At 45.0% G+C, this 22,820-nt stretch overlaps 1 protein-coding gene across 3 annotated transcripts; it reads left to right on the top strand.

Annotated features, from left to right (window-relative positions):
• The first annotated feature begins 23 nt into the window (after positions 1 to 23).
• On the top strand, positions 24 to 21,725 carry LOC135391705 (WW domain-binding protein 2-like). Of its 3 annotated transcripts, XM_064622067.1 has the most exons (9): positions 24 to 215; positions 687 to 789; positions 2,977 to 3,115; positions 9,781 to 9,873; positions 12,144 to 12,293; positions 14,478 to 14,627; positions 14,664 to 14,786; positions 18,576 to 18,688; positions 21,344 to 21,725. In XM_064622067.1, exons 1-9 carry the CDS (start codon positions 160 to 162, stop codon positions 21,395 to 21,397), a joined length of 981 nt encoding a protein of 326 aa, XP_064478137.1. In that variant the 5' UTR covers positions 24 to 159; the 3' UTR covers positions 21,398 to 21,725. The 3 variants fall into 3 exon arrangements, with proteins under 3 accessions (XP_064478137.1, XP_064478138.1, XP_064478136.1); XM_064622066.1 differs by having other exon boundaries at positions 26 to 215; positions 14,478 to 14,786; XM_064622068.1 differs by lacking the exons at positions 18,576 to 18,688; positions 21,344 to 21,725 and adding an exon at positions 16,625 to 16,695 and having other exon boundaries at positions 14,478 to 14,786.
• The last annotated feature ends 1,095 nt before the right edge of the window (positions 21,726 to 22,820 follow it).

Below are 22,820 nucleotides of genomic sequence, written 5' to 3'. Positions count from 1 at the left end.
CGTGGCGCGCGCCAACGGCGCCACCGTCGTAATGTTTGGTACGAATAGTACGAAGTCGGAAGAGGCTGGTTGTTACATCGTTGTGGTGTAAATATCGGCGTTATCGGTGTCTTGCGGAGTTTCCCGTCGCAAAATTTCATCGCCGTGAAAAGAGTCAACATGTCTCTGAATACTGCCCATACAGCAGGAGGTGTCCTGATTTTCAACGGCGAAATGTAAGTGAGCTAGGTAAAGTACTCGAAGATTCGAAACCGCAAACTTGCTGTGTTGTCAGTACCTGCCTCCGCTTCTCTTGCGTCACCAGCTTTTACGAACTCTTCCTTCGTTTCGGTTTTGAGATAGTAAAGTCTGTCCGACCTAGTTTCCTTCATTCCAACATTGGCAACACGGCTCACTATGGGAATGTGTACTGCGTATGTGTTTCCATGCAGATGTCATTGAACGGTGCGTGGTCTGTGACTCATACGATAGGAAACGACATAGGAAATTGTCAGAATTACATTAAAGACTCCCGCGTGACACCCATTTACTCACACACTCTGTTACATTTCGTGCTGCTAACAAGCTTTCATCGTGCATCTACGTAGAAATTTGTTTGTTGATCGCAGTGCGAAGTCACGCATTGCAGTGTTGGGAAGCAATGGCAGTGCCGCTACTTGATCTGATAATCTGTTTATTCTGCACAGGATTCTGCTGTATTGTGACGGCGTGGACGTGACTTTTGAAGGGCAGGATGCGCGAGAATTCAAAGGCACTAAACGAGGCAGACTCTACCTTACCACTCACAGGGTATGCAATACAAATGTGTTTGGCACTGTTACACTGCTAGGTTGTCAGATCCGACAACCAATCCGTGTTCACAATACAAAAAAAAACAAAAAAAAAAAACAAAGGGATAGTTGCTCTCCAAGCATCAATTTGTCGATATATGTTTCCACGGGTAGTGTATTGCTAGATTTACCGAATCCTTCCTTGATTCTTCGCCAAACCACTGGCATGGCCGAGCGGGTTAAGGTGTCCTGCTCGGTGATGATAGCTAATGTCCTGCTGAAGACTGGGAGGTGGTGGGTTGGAATCCTACCACCGGCTGTGCTGTCTGAGGTTTTCCCTGGGTTTTCCGATGACTTTCCAGACAAATGTCGGCACAGTTCCCCCTGAAGTCGGCCCACGACGCATAGTAACCCCCCCCCCCCCTATCTCCCACTCCTTCCTGCTGTCCTCTCTCCATCTGTCGACATCTGTGCGCCGCTCATAGCCACAGTTGCTTCGTGACGCTAACACGGAATCAAAAGACAAAAACAAAGACTTTTCGCCTACTCGAGCTGTATACTTCTTGGTTATACGTGCTGTAAACCATTGGAATCTGCATGTTGTGAAATTCACACAGAAACGCGTGTATGTGAGATTAGGTTTAGGGAATGCGGGTGTTCCCTTGGCACCTGAATTCAATCTCTCCTCCTGCAGAGAATATCTGAGGAGGAGATGGGAGAGGGGATGCCGACAGCGTTGCAGAAAAAACAAAGCCCCGCAGGCTGAAGAAGAAATTCTTTGCTGTCAGTCAAAAATTGAACCATTTTATTTAACCTACATACTGTGCGGTTATGTCGTCTTTATTGCTTTTCACCATATTTTACGTACTGCACTCTATGTGTAGTACGTACTACACTCTACAAACTATGTATTTTGACTAGAATGTATTCTGTTTAATGTGCCTTCACACTTGCAGAGACGTGAAGTGGAATTCATGCGCAGAGCTCTTTTGTCCTGAGCGTCGGCACCGCGATTGGTCATTATCAATAGAGCACAACCATTAACGATCATTAAACCAAGACCACACTTCCACTGAGGCAGCTTGATGGGCAGTGTGTGCACAAACAAGCTTTGGTGTGGCAAAACTTTTGATTATGGGAATGGCTCATTAGCCAACAAGTTAAGCCATTCCATGGGCTAGATCGAGCAAAGATGCAAGCCGGGAGTGGTCCACATGGGAGTCAAAAGCGCTTCCACTATTTAGCCACGCAGTGCTTATTCTGTGGCCCAGACCACAGGATAGGGGCGGGCTTTATTCTGTGGACCAGACCACAGGATAGGCATCCATTTTATTTTTTGGACCAGTCCATGCGGCGTCCGCCTCAAGTGTGAAAAAATGACATGCCATACTTAATCTAACCTAACCATACCTAAACTAACCTAACCTAACCTAACCTAATTCTAGAATGTAAGAAAGGCACTGTGGCCCTAACCTAACCTAATTTGTAGCAAAAATTCAGCACTTTTCCTTTTCCGGTGTGCTAGCCGTCGTCGCCCAAACATGCCCACGCGATATCGTCCACATTCACTGTAACGCGTAGCCAAAAAAAATGACTCAAATCTTGCGCCTAAGATAAAAGGGCATGCGGAGCGAAGAAAAAAAAAAGCGACTCCACCTGGAATCGAACCCACACTTTCTGATTACCAGCCGGGGATGCTAACCACTACACCACACCGTCGTAGCGTGACCATGGCTAATTTTGCAACCACTAATCTTGTGGTTTGGTCGGACTGGTCCACAGAATAAAGTCCACCCCCGTCCTGTGGTCTGGTCCACAGAATAAAGTCCCCTCCTATCCTGTGGTCTGGTCCACAGAATAAGCACTGCGATTTAGCCAAGTATTTCTTCCATTTAAAGTTTCTTGTAGTGGTAACCAAGGCGGGACAACACAGTGCCATGTGCAGGCTGGTAGGACAGCAGGACATCAACTGGAAAAGCAGGACCTGTTCTGCCTAAATCTGGTCATGTGGTCACTTTAAGCTAGATCAAAGTGACGTTTTTGACCGTGTTCCGCTGCCAGTATGACATATACAGTATATGTTATTTAGGCGAAAAGTGTAAGTGTATGTGATGTGCACTGTCTTCATTTATCATTATTATTTGTGGCTGTCACAAACTAACGAGAACAGGGGAGATGTTTACTTTGTACTGTTTTTGCTTGCCAGGTGGTGTTCACCAACAAGGACTCGAAGGACACTTTGCAGTCCTTTAGCTTTCCCTTCCACACTATGTCCAACCTGGACATTGAACAGCCAATATTTGGTGCAAATTACATCAAGGGAAAAGTCAAAGCTGAAGCAAATGGTATGTAACTGTGTGGCTGCAGTTATGATCCACCAAAACCTCGCACACGTATAATTCTGGTGATCCTAAACACTTTCACATCAACTGCATTCAGAAAGTGATAACCCCAAACGCACTGACGCAGGATCCACATCGCGCGCAATCGTAATTAGGCAGCAATTGCGATCGTCCTCAGGTGCGGACAAAGGGAGTCTCGGCAACAGAGATCAACGACGCAGACACTTGTCTCACGTTTGCTAACATGATTACACACTTCAAGGAGGGTTGGCATAGGCGCGGTGGCTTCCTTTCACTTCTTCGTCTTCTCTCTATTCGCACTGCCGGTTCCGGGCTGGCACGAAAGGCGGTGATGACAGCTGAAATAGCATTTGCATTAATGTGAATATATTTCAAGTGGACATCCTGGACCAATGCTTTCTTTTAATTGGAAATTGAGTGGGTATTGTGCAAAGCTCTCACCAGACGGCGTCAAATGAAAACCTGGATCACGAACGCGAAGTGCGGCCGGCGCGGCGAGCCCAGCGGGATTGCGTCAACCAGGATTTCGGGTCAATCCAGATCGTGTGCGACAGTGCGTTTTGGGTATGGGCCTTCACAAAGGCCTCTGGACACTTCCTTGTATTAGTGGTGCACACAATTTTTTTTTTTTTTTTTTTGGTTCTTCTCCAGCACTCACTTTGCATTCCCAGTAGGGTTGCCACCTTTCGGAGTGCAAAATACCGGCTGAGGGAGAGGAGGTGGAATAGAGGGAAAGGAGGAAATTTTCACGGGAAAGGGAAAGTGAGTGAGGGGTGGAGAGTATACAGAGAGAGAGAAAGAAAGAAAGAACGAGCGTACTCGCTCAAGACAACAATGATAATAATAATTAATAACGAAGAAAACGACTTGTGACTATGGAGTTGGGTCTGTGCTCTAAATTTATTCAAGCTGTAGTGGAATGTTGAAAGGAAAACCCCGTAAAAACCCCTATGAAAGGTGTTGAGCCACAAATACCGGCAAAAGGCTGCCGGTATCACCTTCCTACTGGCAACCGGCAGAGCGAGCAAATAACCGGCCCTGCCGGTATAATACCGGCCTGGTGGCAACCCTAGTTCCCAGTCCACCTTGGACAGAAAAGGTGGCTACACAGAAGGGTTGTCTCTAAAGTCAGTGTCATAATCCTGTGCGGAATGTGGTTTGTTGATCCCAACCTCTATGGAGCAAATGTGCAGCGAAAAAGCGGTGAAACTCGCTCTGCGTCAGACGCCCTGCGCGGGGCATAAAAAATGTGAGTGTCCGCCAGTGTTCTTCTGCCCCTGCCAGATATCTTTGCCCAGCGCCTACATATTCCAGAAGCTCTTCTTCCTGGAAGAGAACCTTCCAATCACTTGTGCTGCATGTGGACCCGTATAGGACATATTGTGAGCACAACCATGAATTTTCACGCAGAAAAGCTGGTCATTGTACACGATTGAAGCTTGCTGCAAATGAACAGTGTTTGCAGACAAGGAGTAGAAGAGCTGTAGAGATGCGAAAGAGATGCTTTCCATGCTTTCGAAAGCTTTCTGACACTCTTTTTGTAATTTCTTGGCTTTCATATGGTAACCCGGGAGCACGCCCTACTAAATTATAACAACCATGTCATAATCGGCCACCCTCTATAACGAGCCAGTCCACATGATCCGCTAGGGGTGCTACACGTCGGCCCCCAATATCTACATCATGATTGGACACTGGAAATTTGAATTTTTAATGCGCAGCAGCGGACGAACGACTACCGTAGCAGACGACAGCAACAGCTCTTACGAAAACGTGTAGAATGATGATGATAATCAACCTTAGAAAGAAGCATCTCCCGTGGGACATCCACCGCTCGTACAAAAATACTAAGGTAAGCTAAAGTACGAAGTATTGCAGAAATAGAGGAAGCAGTAACCGAGCCGATGAGTAGCGCCAGCACTAGCTTCCGAATGTCGTGCCTGGGAAGGAGTGCCTATATGACATGGTCGTTATAATCTACAGGTTTTCCCGGTGATTTTAATCCAAGCGCCATCTAAATTAATCCACGTGCCATGCAAACTTTATGGGGCATGGGTTAATTTAGCTGGAACTTGGATTAAAATTGCCGGGAAAACCTGTAGTAGATGTAGCAGAGTAAGCGTTTGGGCTGGTTGGTTCATATTGAATTAAAAACAATTAAAAACCCCCAGTGCTGGGTAGGACAAGGACAGAGGATAAAAGGACAAGGACCGGCACTGAACTGCAACCAAGTGAAGTTTATTTTTTTTTCTAGCAAACCAGTGACACCCCGCAAAAACCGACCAAAAGAGAGCGCTATACACTAGAAAACAAGTTCTTCCAAATCTGCTTGCCTATCTGTTGTTTTTCTTTCGTGCGTTGATAAATTCTTCTATTTTCTTGGTGAAATCAATGGATGCCATACTAACGCAATTATCCCCTTCCTCTCGAATGTACCTAGCCTCCTGATAAAGAAGCTTCCCTCTTCCATGCCCGTGAAAAAGAATTTGTGTTCCGCGATAATCTGGGGGTTGTTTTTTGCAACCATCGCAATCTTTTACGTGATCTTTTAAAGTTGAATATTGGGAGCTTGGCCTGGCATGCTCCTGCAACCTGACGTTGACGCATCTCTGCGTTTGCCCAATGTAAAATTTCTTGCAACCTAAAGGAATTTTGTACACGACATTCCGTTTGCAACCGGTGAACCTAGTTTTGTGTTTTATTGTACATTCCGGTTCTTCTGGATTATTGACTTTCCTGGGAAGTGATGCCAGCGCGCCCCCTTTCCTGAAAACCACGTTGACCCCATGCTTTCTCCCTAGCTTTTTCAACCTGTGTGACGCAGTATGCACATACGGGATCACCGCGAAATTCTTCTCTAATTCTGTTTCTTTGGTTTTTCTTTGAACGACCTCCGTCATGACACGATTACATGAATCGTAAAGTATAATATTGGGATACCCTGACTTCTCAAACCTGAATATCTGCTGACGGACGCTCTTCATGACCTCATGACAACAGGAGTTGTCTAACGCCCTTCTTATAGCATTTTTTATGATGCTGTTTTTTACTGTTTTTGAATGGCAAGACTCATACGGCAAAACAGGCTTTTCCGTTCTTTGCTGGTATCTCCAACAGAAATGGGAATCCGACCTTCTAATGTACAAATCCAAGAACTGTAGTTCCGTCCCGTTATTCCACTCAACCGTGAAACACATGGGTGCAATAAGACAAATCGGAGCACCCATGTGTTTCACGGTTGAGTGGAATAACGGGACGGAACTACAGTTCTTGGATTTGTACATTAGAAGGTCGGATTCCCATTTCTGTTGGAGATACCAGCAAAGAACGGAAAAGCCTGTTTTGCCGTATGAGTCTTGCCATCCAAAAACAGTAAAAAACAGCATCATAAAAAATGCTATAAGAAGGGCGTTAGACAACTCCTGTTGTCATGAGGTCATGAAGAGCGTCCGTCAGCAGATATTCAGGTTTGAGAAGTCAGGGTATCCCGATACAGTCGACCCCCGTTTATCCGGACTTCATTTATCCGGATCCCGCGGTATCCGGACAAAAGGCACAGGAACGGACTTTCCTCCATGTATTTTGTTCTCGTTTATCCAGACTTCAGCTTCCGGACTCGGACAAGAATTCCAGGGAACGAAAGTCGAAAATTCTTGTAATCCAGCTTCAGTTATCCGGACTACCGTGGGTAAGAGGAGACGCTGACCCCGCTTCGTCACCCTTTTCCCTGTGTTGGGGTTATTCCCGTCACACGTCAGGGACCTACATTCCTCCATAGGGGAGACAACTGTGCACGATGACCCCCTTTTCTATTTGTGTGCGTTGGGTCATGTTGACCAGTCGAGTCATTTGGAAATATCTCGAGCAACTGTCCGGTTCTAGAGGGGAAAACTCCAACCCGAGGGCCTGCTGCTTACGGCCCGTTGGCCGATGAAGACATTCCCCTAGCTCAGCTGCGATCCCTGATGCAGAGGCTCACTGTAACTGCGGTAGATGATGCTGCGATTTCTGACTACGTTGACGTTGATAAGGATGATGACGCGTGTGCAGCTATGACTGATGACGGTGTGATTGCTGCTGTTGCCTCCGATGATGTGCAGCAAGACGGTGCCGATGACGCCAGTGAGAAACAAGGCTCCGACATTGATACTTTGCGACCGCTCTGACATTCTCCGAGCAGCGCAACAGCGTGGCTCAACTCTATGCAACTAGCAAAAGTTTGCAGGAATCGAGTGCCTACACTACTATGTAACAGCTGTCATTGACGAGATTTCTGTGTTTTAATTAAACCTTGCTCTGTAGGACGTTTCTAGTCGGTCGTTTCATTTATCCGGATGCCCCGGTATCCGGACGATTACGCCGGGAACGGCACCGTCCGGATAAACGGGGGTCGACTGTATTATACTTTACGATTCATGTAATCGTGTCATGACGGAGGTCGTTCAAAGAAAAACCAAAGAAACAGAATTAGAGAAGAATTTCGCGGTGATCCCATATGTGCATACTGCGTCACACAGGTTGAAAAAGCTAGGGAGAAAGCATGGGGTCAACGTGGTTTTCAGGAAAGGGGGCGCGCTGGCATCACTTCCCAGGAAAGTCAATAATCCAGAAGAACCGGAATGTACAATAAAACACAAAACTAGGTTCACCGGTTGCAAACGGAATGTCGTGTACAAAATTCCTTTAGGTTGCAAGAAATTTTACATTGGGCAAACGCAGAGATGCGTCAACGTCAGGTTGCAGGAGCATGCCAGGCCAAGCTCCCAATATTCAACTTTAAAAGATCACGTAAAAGATTGCGATGGTTGCAAAAAACAACCCCCAGATTATCGCGGAACGCAAATTCTTTTTCACGGGCATGGAAGAGGGAAGCTTCTTTATCAGGAGGCTAGGTACATTCGAGAGGAAGGGGATAATTGCGTTAGTATGGCATCCATTGATTTCACTAAGAAAATAGAAGAATTTATCAACGCACGAAAGAAAAACAACAGATAGGCAAGCAGATTTGGAAGAACTTGTTTTCTAGTGTATAGCGCTCTCTTTTGGTCGGTTTTTGCGGGGTGAGAGGGGTGTCACTGGTTTGCTAGAAAAAAATAAACTTCACTTGGTTGCAGTTCAGTGCCGGTCCTTGTCCTTTTATCCTCTGTCCTTGTCCTACCCAGCACTGGGGGTTTTTAATTGTTTTTAATTCTGTAGTAGATCGTGCCCAGGAGAGGGCTGTTCTAAAGGTGGAGCGTAATCCGGGACAGCTCCAGCCATTAGTTCATGATATCTGCAATCTTTGACGACAGATAATAGTCCGAGTTTCTTAGCAATCGTTTTTCAATCAACTTCAGCGAGTTCAACTTCAATCAACTTCAGCAATCAACTTCAGCGAGTCTGGCGGCCTTTCTTCACATACGAATCAGTCTGCGCTTCACAGTTTCGGTTATTTCCAGCCGATTACTTTGCACTTGGAAGTAGCCCATTCTATGTCTCCATATTCTCTACCAGCCCTGCAATAGTGCGAGTAAAGGAAATCACTTGTCAGTGATGAAGATGTTGTTCCAGCCTCAGAACATCAGTTTCTCTCTTGTTTCTCACTTGTTAGTGTTGCACGCTCAGTATGCCATGCTCCTGCTTTCAGCTTACAAACCAATTCGCAATAAGTTCGCGTGACTCCTTTGACACCGAGATGGGCGCGTGACGCGGCTGTGCACGCGATGATGGCGATAACAACAGGATTACGTTTCGGGTCGGCATAAAATCCAATGCGTCGCTACTCCTATTGTGCAACACGTTTCACTACGCGTGAATATTTGCGGCTGCCTCAGTCCCATCCACAATGCCGACATGAAAGTGTGCCAACGAAGCTGCTACCAGTACGTGTCGGAAATACTTGAAAACTGTGAATACTCAAAATTGCCCTTGAATACTGTTAGAATACCATTAACTATTCTATTTGAATTGGAGGTTTTGAATATTTGCATAGCTCTACTAGCTACCAAGGTCAAAAGAAGTTACAGAGTGATGTTGTTGTTTTAGATATCTAATCAGAACTTGCTTTCTGGATGCTCCTCTTTGTTTTACTAGCTCTAGGTTACCTATAGTTAGGGTTCTTCATTTACGGGTTAAGCCCAATTTTTCACGATAGTTCCCCCTAAACAAGTTTTCAAGAATTCGGGTAAAACCCGATATCTACACGAAATCCTTGCGGTCCTTCAACTTGTCGTTCTAGGTAAACTGTCTGAAAAGTGAATCATAATATCAACAAAGAGAGCTATTTGCGACAACCAATTTATAATCCCCTCCTGAAGGAGTCATAGACAAGCTTTTGTAGAACTCTGGCAAGTATTTGAATACCGCGGTCATTTACTGCGCCAGTTTCGAGCTGAAATGTAAAGATTCCTGTTTCTCGTCCCAGTGTCACAGCAGTGGCTTGTTTCATATGCCTTTAGTTTTACCCGAAAATTCCCCGATGACATATTAAACAGATATCGTAGCGCCCCATTTCTCCCTGAATTCTCCCGTGTAAATAGCACCCAATTTTTCCCTCTCGAATTTGAAGAAATCATGAAACCCGAAAGCGAAGAACCCTACCTATAATACAGGGATGAAAAGTTGTATGTGAAATACTAGTACATTATTACTCTTTTTGGTTTGTACAGGCAACTGGACAGGCCAGTGCACTTTCAAGCTAAGGTTTATGAAAGGTGGAGCGATCGAATTTGGCCAGGCTATGATGGCTGCTGCTCAGACAGGTAAGTTTGTTTCTCCTATTGCAACTTATCTGTCACACCATTTTGTATAAGGGTCATATGAATAGGAAGCACTTTGCATTGCCGTATCACGCATAAACATCTGCTGCATGTTATATAACAAGTGCAGGCTTTGCAAAACAATACTAAAGGATGTGCACCTTTTGATATCACTTTTGCAACATTTTGCCATAAAAATGCTGCGGGTTCAGTGTCACAAAAGCTGGGACACTTACGCCGACAGCACTTTTATTGCTTGATACTGACTTTTGACAGCGTGTCTACACTTTTATTGTTATGGAACAGCAGGTGTTTTTCCTTTTTCCTACAATTTTTAATTTTTAAGACTAATGCAGGAATGTGCGAAAATTCCTCAAAGAAAGAGAGCTTTTTGACTTAGCGTTACGTACCTCAGTACCATATTTATATTTGCACTACACTAGTGCTTCCTTCTTTCAATTAGTGTTCACTTCTTGTCCTTAGGATGTTTTATGTCCCCTTGGAGCTAGTCAATACCGTATTTACTCCCTTATCGAACGCACATTTTTTACTCAAAAACACGGTGCCATTGAGGGGGCGCGTTCTACACACTGAGGGGAAAATAGACTTAAATTGCACCAGACTCTCGTTTTACGTATTTCATGTAGTCAAAGTCCGTGTCTCCACCGTATCCTATCACACACCCTTGTCGTCACTGCAATTTTCCCATAATTGTCTCCAGTTCTATCAACTGCAGTCAGTATGCCATTTACCTTGAAGCTTTTCACGATGATGACGTCAGTTCCCATGGCTGTAGAATCAGTGCGTACAAATGTCTAGCGCCTCCCGCCAGCTTTTGTAAGTCCGTGTCCAGTCCAGCTTTAAGTTTGTGATTTTTTTCCATCGTGCTGAGAAATCAAACCTGGTGTCGAAGTCTGGACGCTATGGCCGCATTTTCAATGCGTTCACTTTACTGTTTTGCTGACACATCTCTCCTCCTCCTCCACCACCTCCTCCTTCTAGCAGGCACAAGGGAGACGGCCAGGCTAGGAGTGGCTCATGTTGCACATATGAGCCAGCCAAGCTACTAAAAGTCGCGGTGCGTTTTATATGCGGAAATTTATGGCGAATTCGGGTGGTCATTTCGTGGCAACTTTTTTTTGACAGATCCCGAGCAGTCGTGTTCGCTTGGTCAAAGCGAAGCAATCTTGCATGTTCGCGTGACGCTTTGCAAGCACCTGGAACTTACCAGCAAGCACGTTTTTCGCCCAGTCTCGAAACAACCGAGCAGGGGGTTGCCCGGCTATATCCGTTGTCATCAGATCCGCACTGCAAGGGTGGTGAGGGCCCGCATTGGCTAGCACATCGAAATTCATGTGGGTTAGCAGACGACGAAACCTGCAAACGAGCGACCGTGATGCCCCAGCGTGATCCAAGCGTCTAAAACCGTTAGATTCCTAGTACTCATGTTCAGACGGGAACGGGCACGTGATCCAGTGCAGGCGCCCACCTAGCAATTTCTGAGCATTAGGCTGCGTTGCCACGAAATGACCACCTGAGTTAGCCATTAAAAAGTAGCAGCATGGGGGCGCTAAAGTTGGGGCTGCGTTCAATACGGAAGTGCACCCGATGTGAGAGTAAATACGGTATGCCTTCTTTGAGATGCCTCCTTTTTGTTTCTACTTCTTCTTCTTCGTGTTTGTAGTTCTTTGGAGAGGTTTCAACAGCACAACGATAGCTTCCACAAATTGGACGTTGGTCATGAAAGAACTGATGTTCTGAGGCTGGGACAACATAGAAGGGACAAATACATACAAGGCCTCAATTTGCCTAAGAAATTAACGATGAAAGATGAAAGTCACTGAAAAGGTTAGCCAGCTGTAGGACTTGAACCCACATCTTTCATCGTTAATTTCTTAGGCAAATTGAGGCCTTGTATGTATTTGTCCCTTCTGTGTTGTTCCAGCCTCAGAACATCAGTTCTTTCATGTTCATCAGTTGCCGCCTATGTCGATCCCGTCGTATGAATGTGTGTGTGAGTGAGCAAAAATGTAAGAGTGAAAGGAGGATGAGTGAGAGAGAGTGGCTGGTTTGTCCCTTCAGATGACGCACCCTGGAAGTCGCTGAGAAGGCGTGTTAGCTTAGCTCAATCGGTAGAGCCCTGGACCGGCAATCCAGAAGATGTGGGTTCAAGTCCTACAGCTGGCTAACCTTTTCAGTGACTTTCATCTTTCATCGTTGGACGTTGGTGTTTGCATTCACACACACACTGTTTCTATTTGCATCTGTCGCAGCGTCAAGGTTTATGGGCAGCATGCAGCCACCTCCGTATACACCGCCTTCGGGCCCTGCTCAGCTCGCGCAACCTCCAGCATATATGCCACCCACAAATGCCCAGTATGGATTCGTGATTCCCACCAACGTGTTTCCAGATGGGCCACCTCGTGAGTAATTCAATCAGTTCTGCCTCAGATTATTGGATGAATAGCTCCATAATGTCTCGCTATGTTATGTTCACCTTGTGTGGTGTTAGGTGTACGCCTAAGATGACGCCTTTAAAACGAGTGCATATCCACACGCTCTTTTCCTCTCTTTCTCTCTCTCTCTTCTTCCCCTAGCCGATACCAACATAGGCAACATGTCGTGTAGTATGAAAAAGGCCTGTCAGCATATCTGTCTGTACAAACTTAATATTTATATTATATTATATTTATTTATTAATATTTATATTATATTATAGTAACTTAAACTATTATTTAGTGTGTATTGCTACCAAAATTGTGATATATGATTCAGAAGAGATTGATATTGATTGAGAAAGAACATTTTTTTTGTCGTTCTGTACCACAAATAATTAAAGGAGCATTAAGCAGTTGTTACCTTGTATCAGTGATGGCCAGTAGTTAACTACATGTAGTTAAACTACTAGTTAAACTCCCTGATTGTAGTTAAAAAGTAGTTATCAACTACTTGCAGAAATGTAGTGGCAACTACTAGTTAAACTACTATTTCGAGTAGTTGACTACAGTAGTTAGGTTACTGCAGGCGCCAACTACTTCCGATTTTGCCGCAAGCTTTACGGCACGATTGTGCTTCCGACTTTTACCTTGAGCTACTTGATTGACGAGAACGGAGGTGCAGAGCAATTGTGCCGTGCATGCATACTAAATCTTTTATCACTGTTTGTGATTCATTTAGGTCTCCAGGAACACTATAGAATGGGATTGGTGTTGATGGACAAAGTGCAGTAGTTAAGGAAGTGTTTTTAACTACCTCCCATGAAAAGTAGTTGAACTACTAGTTAAACTACTCCATCGCAAAGTAGTTAGTAGTTATAGCTAAACTACTGTAGAAGTAGTTAGTGGCCATCACTGCCTTGTATACCGCTTGGTGCCCCTTTAAGTTACGTAGTAGGGGAAAGAACATGTATAACTATTTCATGATCGATCAAATGACTAGTCCTAGAGGGTAGCTTACTTGCAAGCAACTATAGTCATGTTCAACTTAAGAAGGAAAATAAATATAGTCCGTCAGCTATCGCAATATTACTGCGCCGCAGATAGGATGGCTGGACACAGAGCGGTCACGCTTCTTCCTCTGCCAGATAATTTAGTCCCTCATACTCACTGTGCATCTGTATTGGCTACTTCATCTAGCCGTATGACACTACGCGAGACCTCCCTGCCACTCCCGTATTGATGGCACATTGTGGCGCAGCAGTGGCTATCCTGGCGCGCTGTTGTGTCTCCTTACATCCAGTGGTGTATGTAGCTGATGGACTACGCTTCTTTTCCTTCTTAAGTTGAAGTAGTTGTTGAAGTAGTAAGTTGAGTATGGCTAGGGTTACTGGATTAATCAGTTTTGACTAATTAAATTTGTAATTATGAGTTTCGGGAAATTCCTGAAATTTTTTGGGAAATATGTGTTTCCAAACTTGGGGGATAAAAATTGGGGAAATAAACCTGTGGTCTAACTTAATGCGAATTTGGGTGAAAAAACTTCCAGTATGCTAAATTTAGGGAGAAATCGGGCCCTGTTACTCTAACGAACTGTACCAGTCTGGGACAAACGGTGATGTAATTTAGTTCGCTGCCAAACAGGCTAGTCTGCATTGCTACGGATGTTTCAGCGAAGGCAATTTGCTTGGTAAAAATCGTGTTTCACCCTAAGGAGGCCACCTTCAATTCGGGGAAGAATCGGGTTAAACCCTAAAACTTCATGCTCTAATTATGAGATATAGAAATTTGGTGCGATGATAACATCTGTTCCTTTTAGAACACCGATGCCATTACGATTTTTAGCAAAAGAATTGAGTCAATACAGCACGAGGAAATTGTCCCCAGAGGTGGCCACTGGAGGTAATTTTTGGTGCTCCGCCACAAACTCACTCTCTCTCTCTCTTGCTTGCCCCTAAATGTGAAGGAGAAAGGCGGCAGCTCTTGTTCGCCCTCGCACTAAAGGGAAAGAGAGGAAGTGCATCTCTGGTGGAACGACAAAAATGACCTCCAACTCTGCTATTATTTCCAGCGCCATTTGTTCGTGTTATATTATCCCCTTGGAAGGTGTATGTTCGTTTTTGCATCAAAATAATCACGAAAAGCGTTGATTTTACTGTTTGGTTTGTGCAGCAAACTCAGTGTTCATGACTGACATGCCGCCACCCTACCCGGGTGTGAACACCCCGCCTCAGTACCCTGGCGCGACGTACCCGTCACAGTACATGCCTCCTGGGCAACCTTACCCTGGGCAGTACCCACCTCCGGGGAATTACCCACCACCTGGGCAGTACCCACCTCCGGGGAATTACCCACCACCTGGACAGTACGCACCTCCGGGGAACTACCCACCACCTGGACAGTACCCTCCTGGGCAATACCCCCCAGCAGGGCAGTACCCGCCTGCTGTCGGACAGCAATACCAGCAAAATCCTCCACCTGGTGAGAGTAACTTCTTTTTCCTAATAGACGACTTTAGAAAATTTTAGAGTGCTTAGTGTCGCTTATTCAGTGTATTGGAAAGGACGAGAAGGTCTCCACACAGTTTGATTTCTCCTCTCTCTGCCCGTTGCCCACGATGTGTCAAGGTGAGAGAAAACAAAACGTGAAGGACCACTCTTCCATCCCCCATGACAGTAAAGCACCCAGGATGCAACGCGTGCGCAAGAAGCAATGGGGTTTCCCAAAAATGTCTATTGGAGGGCACCTTCACATGCGGAGTGTGTTTGTTGTTTCTTTGTGAAACAAAATGCCCTCTTAGAAAGGAAAAATAGGGAACTCCAAAACAACACGAGAGGAGGGTTGGGAAGAGGCAATCTTGTGCAACAACAATGTTTTTTGGGTTTTTTTCCTGCCTACTGTAAATGCTTCTCCCAGAACTACCAGGATTTCAAAAGTTTGGGTTCTGTTTACTACTTGAAAGTACTGCATTGGGAATGTTATTTTGGTGGCATTCGTTGGACTGTCACCGGCCATAATTCTCTACAGCAGTGGTTCTGAGCCAGGCAATCTGAAGCAGGTTCTGAGTGGCAGTCTCTCAGCACCACATAGGGTTCTTGTTGCCCTTCTCTTGTGTTTTGAGAGCATAGGAATAACTTTGAAAGTGCAGAGCTGGGATTTTCAAGCTCCTGTGGTAGCCCACAGGGCATTTTCTGTAAGCAAGTACCGTATAACACTGAAGTGAATTCGGGAAAAGGCTAACACTGATGAATGTCAAGCAGTGACAAGTATCCCACCGACATTACTGCTTTACGTAGCTTTTGTGGCATCTTGTTCGCCTGACCCACTTCTACGTGGTTGCATTTATCATTGTCCGGTAGCCAATTTCCTGAGATCGTGCTAACACGGTCATGGGTGTAAAGGAGTACAGAGGGCAATCCAAAAAATTTTCGGATTAAGACATCTGGTGAAAGTGTGTATGTCATTTTAGCGAATAGTGTGAAAGGTTTTGATGTGCGCAATTTGTTTCCCAGAAAAAGTTTCACATAAACATGTTTCACCCTTAACTCGGCACTACGGGTATAACGAGGAGGAGAAGCATGATGCCATGTCACCGATGCCATTACAGGGGCAACTTGTACTGGTTAGCTGGTCAGTGGGGGTCAGCACCCTGTCCCTTTGCCGCCGTAAACCAGTTTTGCCAGTTCCCCCAGAGAATTGGGGATAGAAGGAGTGGCGGAATCATGACCGAACAAGGAGCAATGCTTTTTCAGAACCCCGAACAGCCGATTAGCAGACGACAGCAGAGTAGCAGACAACATTTCTCTGGACCAATCAGCGAGCGTGACCCCTGTAGCGTCAGCGCGAGGTCCCAGTCAGATAACTGGCTGATACTGCTCTCCACTGCCATTACGCATGGTCATTTTTTTGCGGCATACTTTGAATTCAATTTCAATTTCTTATAATTATGACTCTATGGGGTGAATTAATTCCTATGGTGCATCCTACTGGCATGTTTAGCAGTTTTATACAAAGGAAACAGGGTGTTAAAAAAAGACTTCTGTGCTACTTTAATATCCACTTGCGACACACAAATTGAGAACCACTGCTCCAGAGGGTACATACGATTGGCACTCTGTACTTGCACCCTGTTTCTTGGTCATTTAGACCGCAACCACTATAGAGCCGCTGAAACTGCTTTTACCGTTGCTGAGACACGAAGTATTGATGGTTGATGCTGCATTGAGGCCACTCGTATATCCCAGTATTGGCCATATTTAAGCACAGAGACCGCTGAGTGAACGAATGGGCAGCATGTTAATGCCACGTTTTATTTCCAGGTCCGAGCTCGTCCTAACAAAATTTACACGCCGTTAATAAAGTGACCTCTTCTGTTTCTACCAATTTCTGGCTCCTCACCTCTCTCTCTCTCTCTCACTCTCTCTGTCTCTCCTTAACTCTTTCCTTACCGCGGTAAAAATTAGTACTGTAGGGTGACTCGACAAATATAGTTTTTGTGGCTGTCAATACCGCATTATAATAGGTTGCTATAGGAAACTCTACCTAATTGAGTGCCTTCTTAGGGTTTTAGAAAAGAAGCTGTCCATGTATTTCAAAAATTAATTTCGGAAGCCAAAAAAAATTTGTCCAAACAACAGAAAACTTGTGAAGATATGCCCGTATCTCAAGGAACAATATCAATCTATAAATTCCAAAATATACAAAATGTGGCAAATTTTGCTTGAAGTAATATCTGCAAATATCAACACTGTATATCAAGAAGTTTGTGATTTGTAGAAAATAAGGTCGACTCTCATGCCGTATACACAGGGTGCATCGTTTTTGGGTTCAACCTGATTTTTCAGGATATTTGCACCCCTAACCAACTTTCTGAAATTGGGGCATAACCCATTTTCGCTCTGCATTTCACAAGATCTTCCAACTCCAGATACCGCCACAGTAAGGCATGAAAGGGATGAATCAAGTCATCAACCTTAATCCTGAAGCATTCAAGAAAACACCTCTTAATTTTGGAATGATGCTGCGAATCGCTTTCCGACTTTAGCCCCTGTTGCGCAAACTTTGTTGCGCTTGCCGTGCAGCAGCTGTGATGCCGAGAGAACGTGTGCGCTACGTTCTGACGCCGGAGAGACCTCGAATGAACGATGATTTGCTTTGCATACGAGCGATTATGTATGTTAACAAGTCAGGGTGAAACACTCGTAAATGTATGATGTCTACTATGGTGTAAACTACAATACCCTTTGATGGAATCAATGCATTTTCTCATAATTAGCTTGTTGTTACAATTCATTGGTTCACCGATTGATGCTGTTTGTCATTTAGATGCGTTTAGTTTAATACTCACAGCTACAACAGACTGTCAAAATATTACCCCCAGAGCTGTATATTAAAAGAGCGTCTGGCCATTAATGGGACCTGCCTACGCCTGAGGCTCCATCCACTTTTTGAGTATCTATCCAATCACGGGTCGAAATACCGTTCCCTATCATTGTGGGCCATCCAGTTCTTATACTTCACCCTTGTTTACTGGGTGCCACCATTTTGGAGGAACTGGATTGATTGGATTAAAACGTATATCATTGGTAACAAACCAAAACGATGGATTTTGCGCCCACTTTTATCAACGCCATCTGCATTGAATGAGGCATGTTGGGAAGACTCAGAACTGCAGGAGTGGTTGCTGGCAGCAGTGATTGGCCAGGAGAGAAGTAGAACTGCTTCTTTGTAGCAGACTGCTTCTGGTATGAACTTCTAAATCGCGTAACATAAGTAGATTGAATAAAAAATGTGCATAGATGTACATATAAATAAAATTCAATGATATCCTGCAAAATGATGAAAATAGACTAGCGAGACGGCGAATAATCGGCGGTAGCTCTTAGACAGAACTAAGGTAAAGAATGCTCCAGCTGGGAGCTCACAAGCTTTTATACACAGCGGTGAACGTTGTAGAAAGCGCGCGTCGGTGAAGAAGAGGAAGTAGAGAAGGTTCTCCAAGGTCGTCAATCCGTCCATGAGACTGATGCGAGTGAAGGAACAAATGCTTCTGGAGGCATCGCTTGCTAATCGACGTGTCGTGGATCTCAGTCCGTCGCTCGACGGCTTCCCGCCCGCTGCCACTGTTCCGTGTGGTGTGGTGGTTCAAAGATGATACGTGGCAATATATTCTGTATAAGTAACCCCAACCTCATCACGATACCCTGTTTTAGCAAATGGTGGCATTTCTTACAAATTATGCCGCATGTTGTGTGTGTACCAATCTTGCAGGTGGAATGTCATCTGCAGATGCAAAAGCAGCGGAGGCTGGATACGCTCCAAGTGCTCCAAGCTTCACGTATGCTCCGCCTCCTCCTGGACCATTTCCTCCAGTTGGTGATACGGTAGGTAGTGGCACGTTCCTTATCGCCTAATGGGATGCACAGTGACAACGGGAGCGACAGCAAGAAGAGCTTTCTTATCTTTATTTGTGAACTCTGCCTGTAATGGCCATGTCAACATGTGGTATCAGTGAATGAATGAACCAGAGGACTAGTCTTCTAGGCCTGAAACCTTAAATTAAACCACCTGAATGGTGTAGCCCATGTCACATTGATGTTGATCTATAATAATATGGATAATTATTGAGAAATTGATGGGTTTGTAGGTTTTCAATTGCCGTAATTTCTGGTCGATAATGCGCACCTACTAAAAATTCTGATTTAAGAAAGAAAATACTGCGTACAACGCGCACCTTTCATACGGTGGCGTGCAGACTTGCCTTAACCAGCGGAGCGCGCGTCATCGAGTGCTGATATACAGCCGGAAACGAGATTGGCATGATCCACTATCCCGTGGAAGGGAGAGTCGGTACGCACAATGGAGAAGTCGAAACGCGAACGCGTCCATTGTGCGTACCGACCCTCCCTTCAAGGGGACATGGATCAAGGGGACAGTGACACGTGCTCCGCTGGTAAAGGAAAGTCTGCGCGCCACTCTACCCATTCAGCATACCCATTTAGCTAGATTCTTCTCGAAGTCTGCGTACAAGGGCTTTCCGGATCGCTCTGCTCACTTCTTCTTGTGCATTTTTATCAGTGAGGCTTCAGCCGTCTTCTACTCCCGAACGGACACCTCTGGCACTTGAGACTTTAGTGCAGCTGCCCGATTTCCAATAAGCTTCGACCACAACGGTCAACTTAAACTCTTCAGTGTAACTTTTGCGTTTCGACATGCTGCCGTGAACATGCAAAACTCAGCAGAGCAGAGCTGGTAATGAATGTCCAATGACCTGAGCCTTGAAGCTGTCAAAAGTGGGAACGAAACATGGAATGGGAGTCACAACTTACCCTGTTCTGGTAATCGCTGGCAAAAGGTCAGCGCTGACGTCACTCACCCGAAAGTGGGACGTCCAAACCGGTCTGATTGTGGGCACTTTCTGTGTGGGCACTACCAACACCACCTAGATAAAGAAAGCCTGCTTACTCGTTGACGTGAAGTAACAACTAAGAGCCAGCCAATCAGGATCGTGTTTTCAACGACGGTAGCCAATCATGAACGAGCTTTCAGCGGTCGTAGCCACGGAGATGAACCACCGTCGTCTGCGATCGGGGATTGAACGTCCCCGCGGACTAAATGGGAAAACTTTAAAATAAAGGGCAAAACGGTCCCATATCTTTCTCAAAACTGATTTTCTGGAAAGTGTGGTGCACTTTTTTGTCTAGATATTCGGGTCTGCACGTTCCAAGCTAGCTGCAATCATTGGCAATTTCTCGAATTCACAACAACTTTTACAAGTTGGCCTATGTAATACTGCGAATCGCAGTAGCAGTCGGATTCTGACTTTATATGTCCTTATAACTTATACGACTTTATATGTCCACGTTGCGAAGGAGGGGGAGGAGGCAATAAGAAGGCCTTCTGTTTCTAGGTGGCATTGGCACTGCGGCCTTTGTTCCCTTTTGGCCACAGATTTTACTGTTCCGATAAAAAGACCGCGTATAACATGCACCGGAGTACAGCGCGTGGGAGAGGCATAACACACACGTTATCAGCCGGAAAAAATTCGGTATTTAATGATTTTCTGTTTAATGGCACGACAGTGACGGTGGTAATACGGCGTGAAGCCCATGATAAAATATGGGCATGGTGATTTTTGTTGCTTTTTGTAATGTAAATTTGGTGCTGAAGAATGGATGAATGAATAGAACATGTAGAAAGCATTGTAATGAGAGGAGAACCTTGCAGAACATCATTAAAACCACATCTATTTTTAAAATGCACCATCTTGCTCCATCATGCAGGATAGCCGTTAATACATTTACGCTTGATTAGCACCTTTTATTTCAACCTTTCTCTTTCCATCTTTTGTTGATTTTGTGTGCAACATAATGCATTGTAGCCTGGATATGGCTCTATTGATATCTGTCACAGCAGTTGTGTCTCACCTATTCGTAACTCAGTTAGCCGGAAGACTCGCTATCTGGATGATGTGATGGGGAACAAACACGCTACCATTGGTTTGGTTGAAACTTCCGCTTTGGCAGATATCTCGTTGATGCTTATCTGTTTATGTACATGCGCTCCGTGTCGTTAGGCAATACAGAGGGGAGTGTGTGAAGAACCGAAACTATAAATTTGTTGGGATTACATAAATAGGAATACACAGGGGCACATGTACAGCACAGTGTTGAGCACCTGCCACACACTATGTGACTCACGTAGGAAAAAAGTTGCAAAAGCACTTCTTAAGTCCTGTGCAGTATATAATTGAGGAGGAAAACCTTGAAGATGGTTCCACTTCACAGATGTGCGAAGTGGAAATGATTCATGAAATGTCCTCGTTGAACACTCCTACTTTTTGTTGTTGGTCTGTGAGATATATGAAGGCTACATGATTAATGATTCTCTGAGTGAGTCATTATAGTACAGTAAAACTCTCTGCTAGCTTTTGTCCTCAAGAGCAGACCTTTCATTAGCCTTTTTGCAGAATGCACCATCAAGGTGCTATTTTGTACATAATTTGTTAATCAATCAGAAATTTATCTGTACACTTGCAGCAGCCGCAGGGGCCTCCTCCTCCATACTATGAGAACGCCAAGAAGAACAACTGAAGACCTCCGCAATGCTGGATGTTATGGAGCGTCAAGTTAAGCACCTTGTGTATATAGTACTGCATACGAGCCGCAGTGCCATTCCATGTAGGCAGCAGCACGCTTAAAGGTACACGGAAATACATGTATATTATCGTAGATTCCCGTCGTAAAGTGTTTACTGATGGTCAAGCGGGAAAGACTGCACAATAGTAGCTCTTGAAAGAAGCTTGCCGTCACTGCATGGTTGTCTTTCTTTGGGCACATTTACGATAGATGTTCTGGGGGTATGTTTGTTACTTGGTTACTCAGATGTTTTAATTACTGAATAAAAGTATATCTAAGTTGATTGTGTTTTTATGCAGTGCTTGATATTAATATTTACGTTCCTCGCATCATCATGTTGATCATCCTTCCCATATCCAAAGTATAAAAGCCAGATACTCATCTGCAATGTGACTAAGTTACTCAAGTCTTCAGATTTTGCAAAGTTGAATGTTCTGTTGTCATCAAACAAGTAGGTCACATGCAAAGAAAGATGCCTGCTCATTATGTTGATGAATTAGATCACTAAATGAGTTTCTTCACTAGAAAAAGTAGGAACTTAGTTTTACAGTACATGTTCACTGTAATCCCTTGCAGAGCTCGGCATGAAATTGTGTCGTCTGCATTTTGTGACCTGTACTTTGAAGCAAGTAGGTGCTGTTTGGGTCATACCACAACACAAGCCTTACCGTCAGGGATCGGAACCGAAACTGAACCCGAACCGAAAACCGAACCCGAACCGAAAACCGGAAAAAAACGTTATTTTCTGACGAAACCGAACCGAACCCGAACGATTTTTTTGCTTGTCCTGAGCCGAACCGGAACTGAACCGAAAAAATTGATACGGTTACCGGTTCGGGAATCGGTTCAGAGGTGAATTAATTGTACTACTGACCGACCTTTTTTTTTGCTCACCTGAACGGTTATCTCACGCCTTTCTCTTACAATCGTGTACGGTGAGCGCAAGCTTGCTTGCATGTAGCAAAATTACTGCCCGTGGACCGGTTAAACCGAGGCCGAAAAAAGTAACTGTTCCAATCCCTATAAATGCCCCGACCGCTGACAGATTTTTCTTGTGTCTGTGTATGTGCGGGGGGGGGGGGGGGGTTCTCCCTGAGCCGAACCCGAACCGAACCGATATACCTGAACCCGAACCCGAACCGAACCGAAAAAAATACTGGTTCCGATCCCTGCTTACCGTATGGTTACAGTATGCCGCAGAATAGTCGTGGAGGGAGGAACTTGAAACTGTACAGTATTCAAGCTGGGTTCTTACCTAGGGCAGATTAGGGGCACTGCCCCAATAAGGATGCAGTAAAGGACCGCTTGTCCCTTCAGTCCCTTAATTCCGTATTCTCACTCTCTCTGTGATTCTTGAAATGCGCTTTACTGCAGTGCC

This window comes from Ornithodoros turicata, chromosome 4 (genome assembly GCF_037126465.1).
Source record: "Ornithodoros turicata isolate Travis chromosome 4, ASM3712646v1, whole genome shotgun sequence".
Classification (NCBI taxonomy): Eukaryota; Metazoa; Arthropoda; class Arachnida; order Ixodida; family Argasidae; genus Ornithodoros; species Ornithodoros turicata.
This window is presented reverse-complemented; position numbering and strand designations above follow the sequence as displayed.

Coding starts and splice junctions, on each gene's coding strand:
- LOC135391705 (XM_064622066.1), top strand. CDS start 160: ATGTCTCTGAATACTGCCCATACAGCAGGAGGTGTCCTGATTTTCAAC. Junction 12,294..14,477: donor GTTTCCAGATGGGCCACCTC/GTGAGTAATTCA, acceptor TGGTTTGTGCAG/CAAACTCAGTGTTCATGACT. Junction 14,787..18,575: donor CCAGCAAAATCCTCCACCTG/GTGAGAGTAACT, acceptor CCAATCTTGCAG/GTGGAATGTCATCTGCAGAT.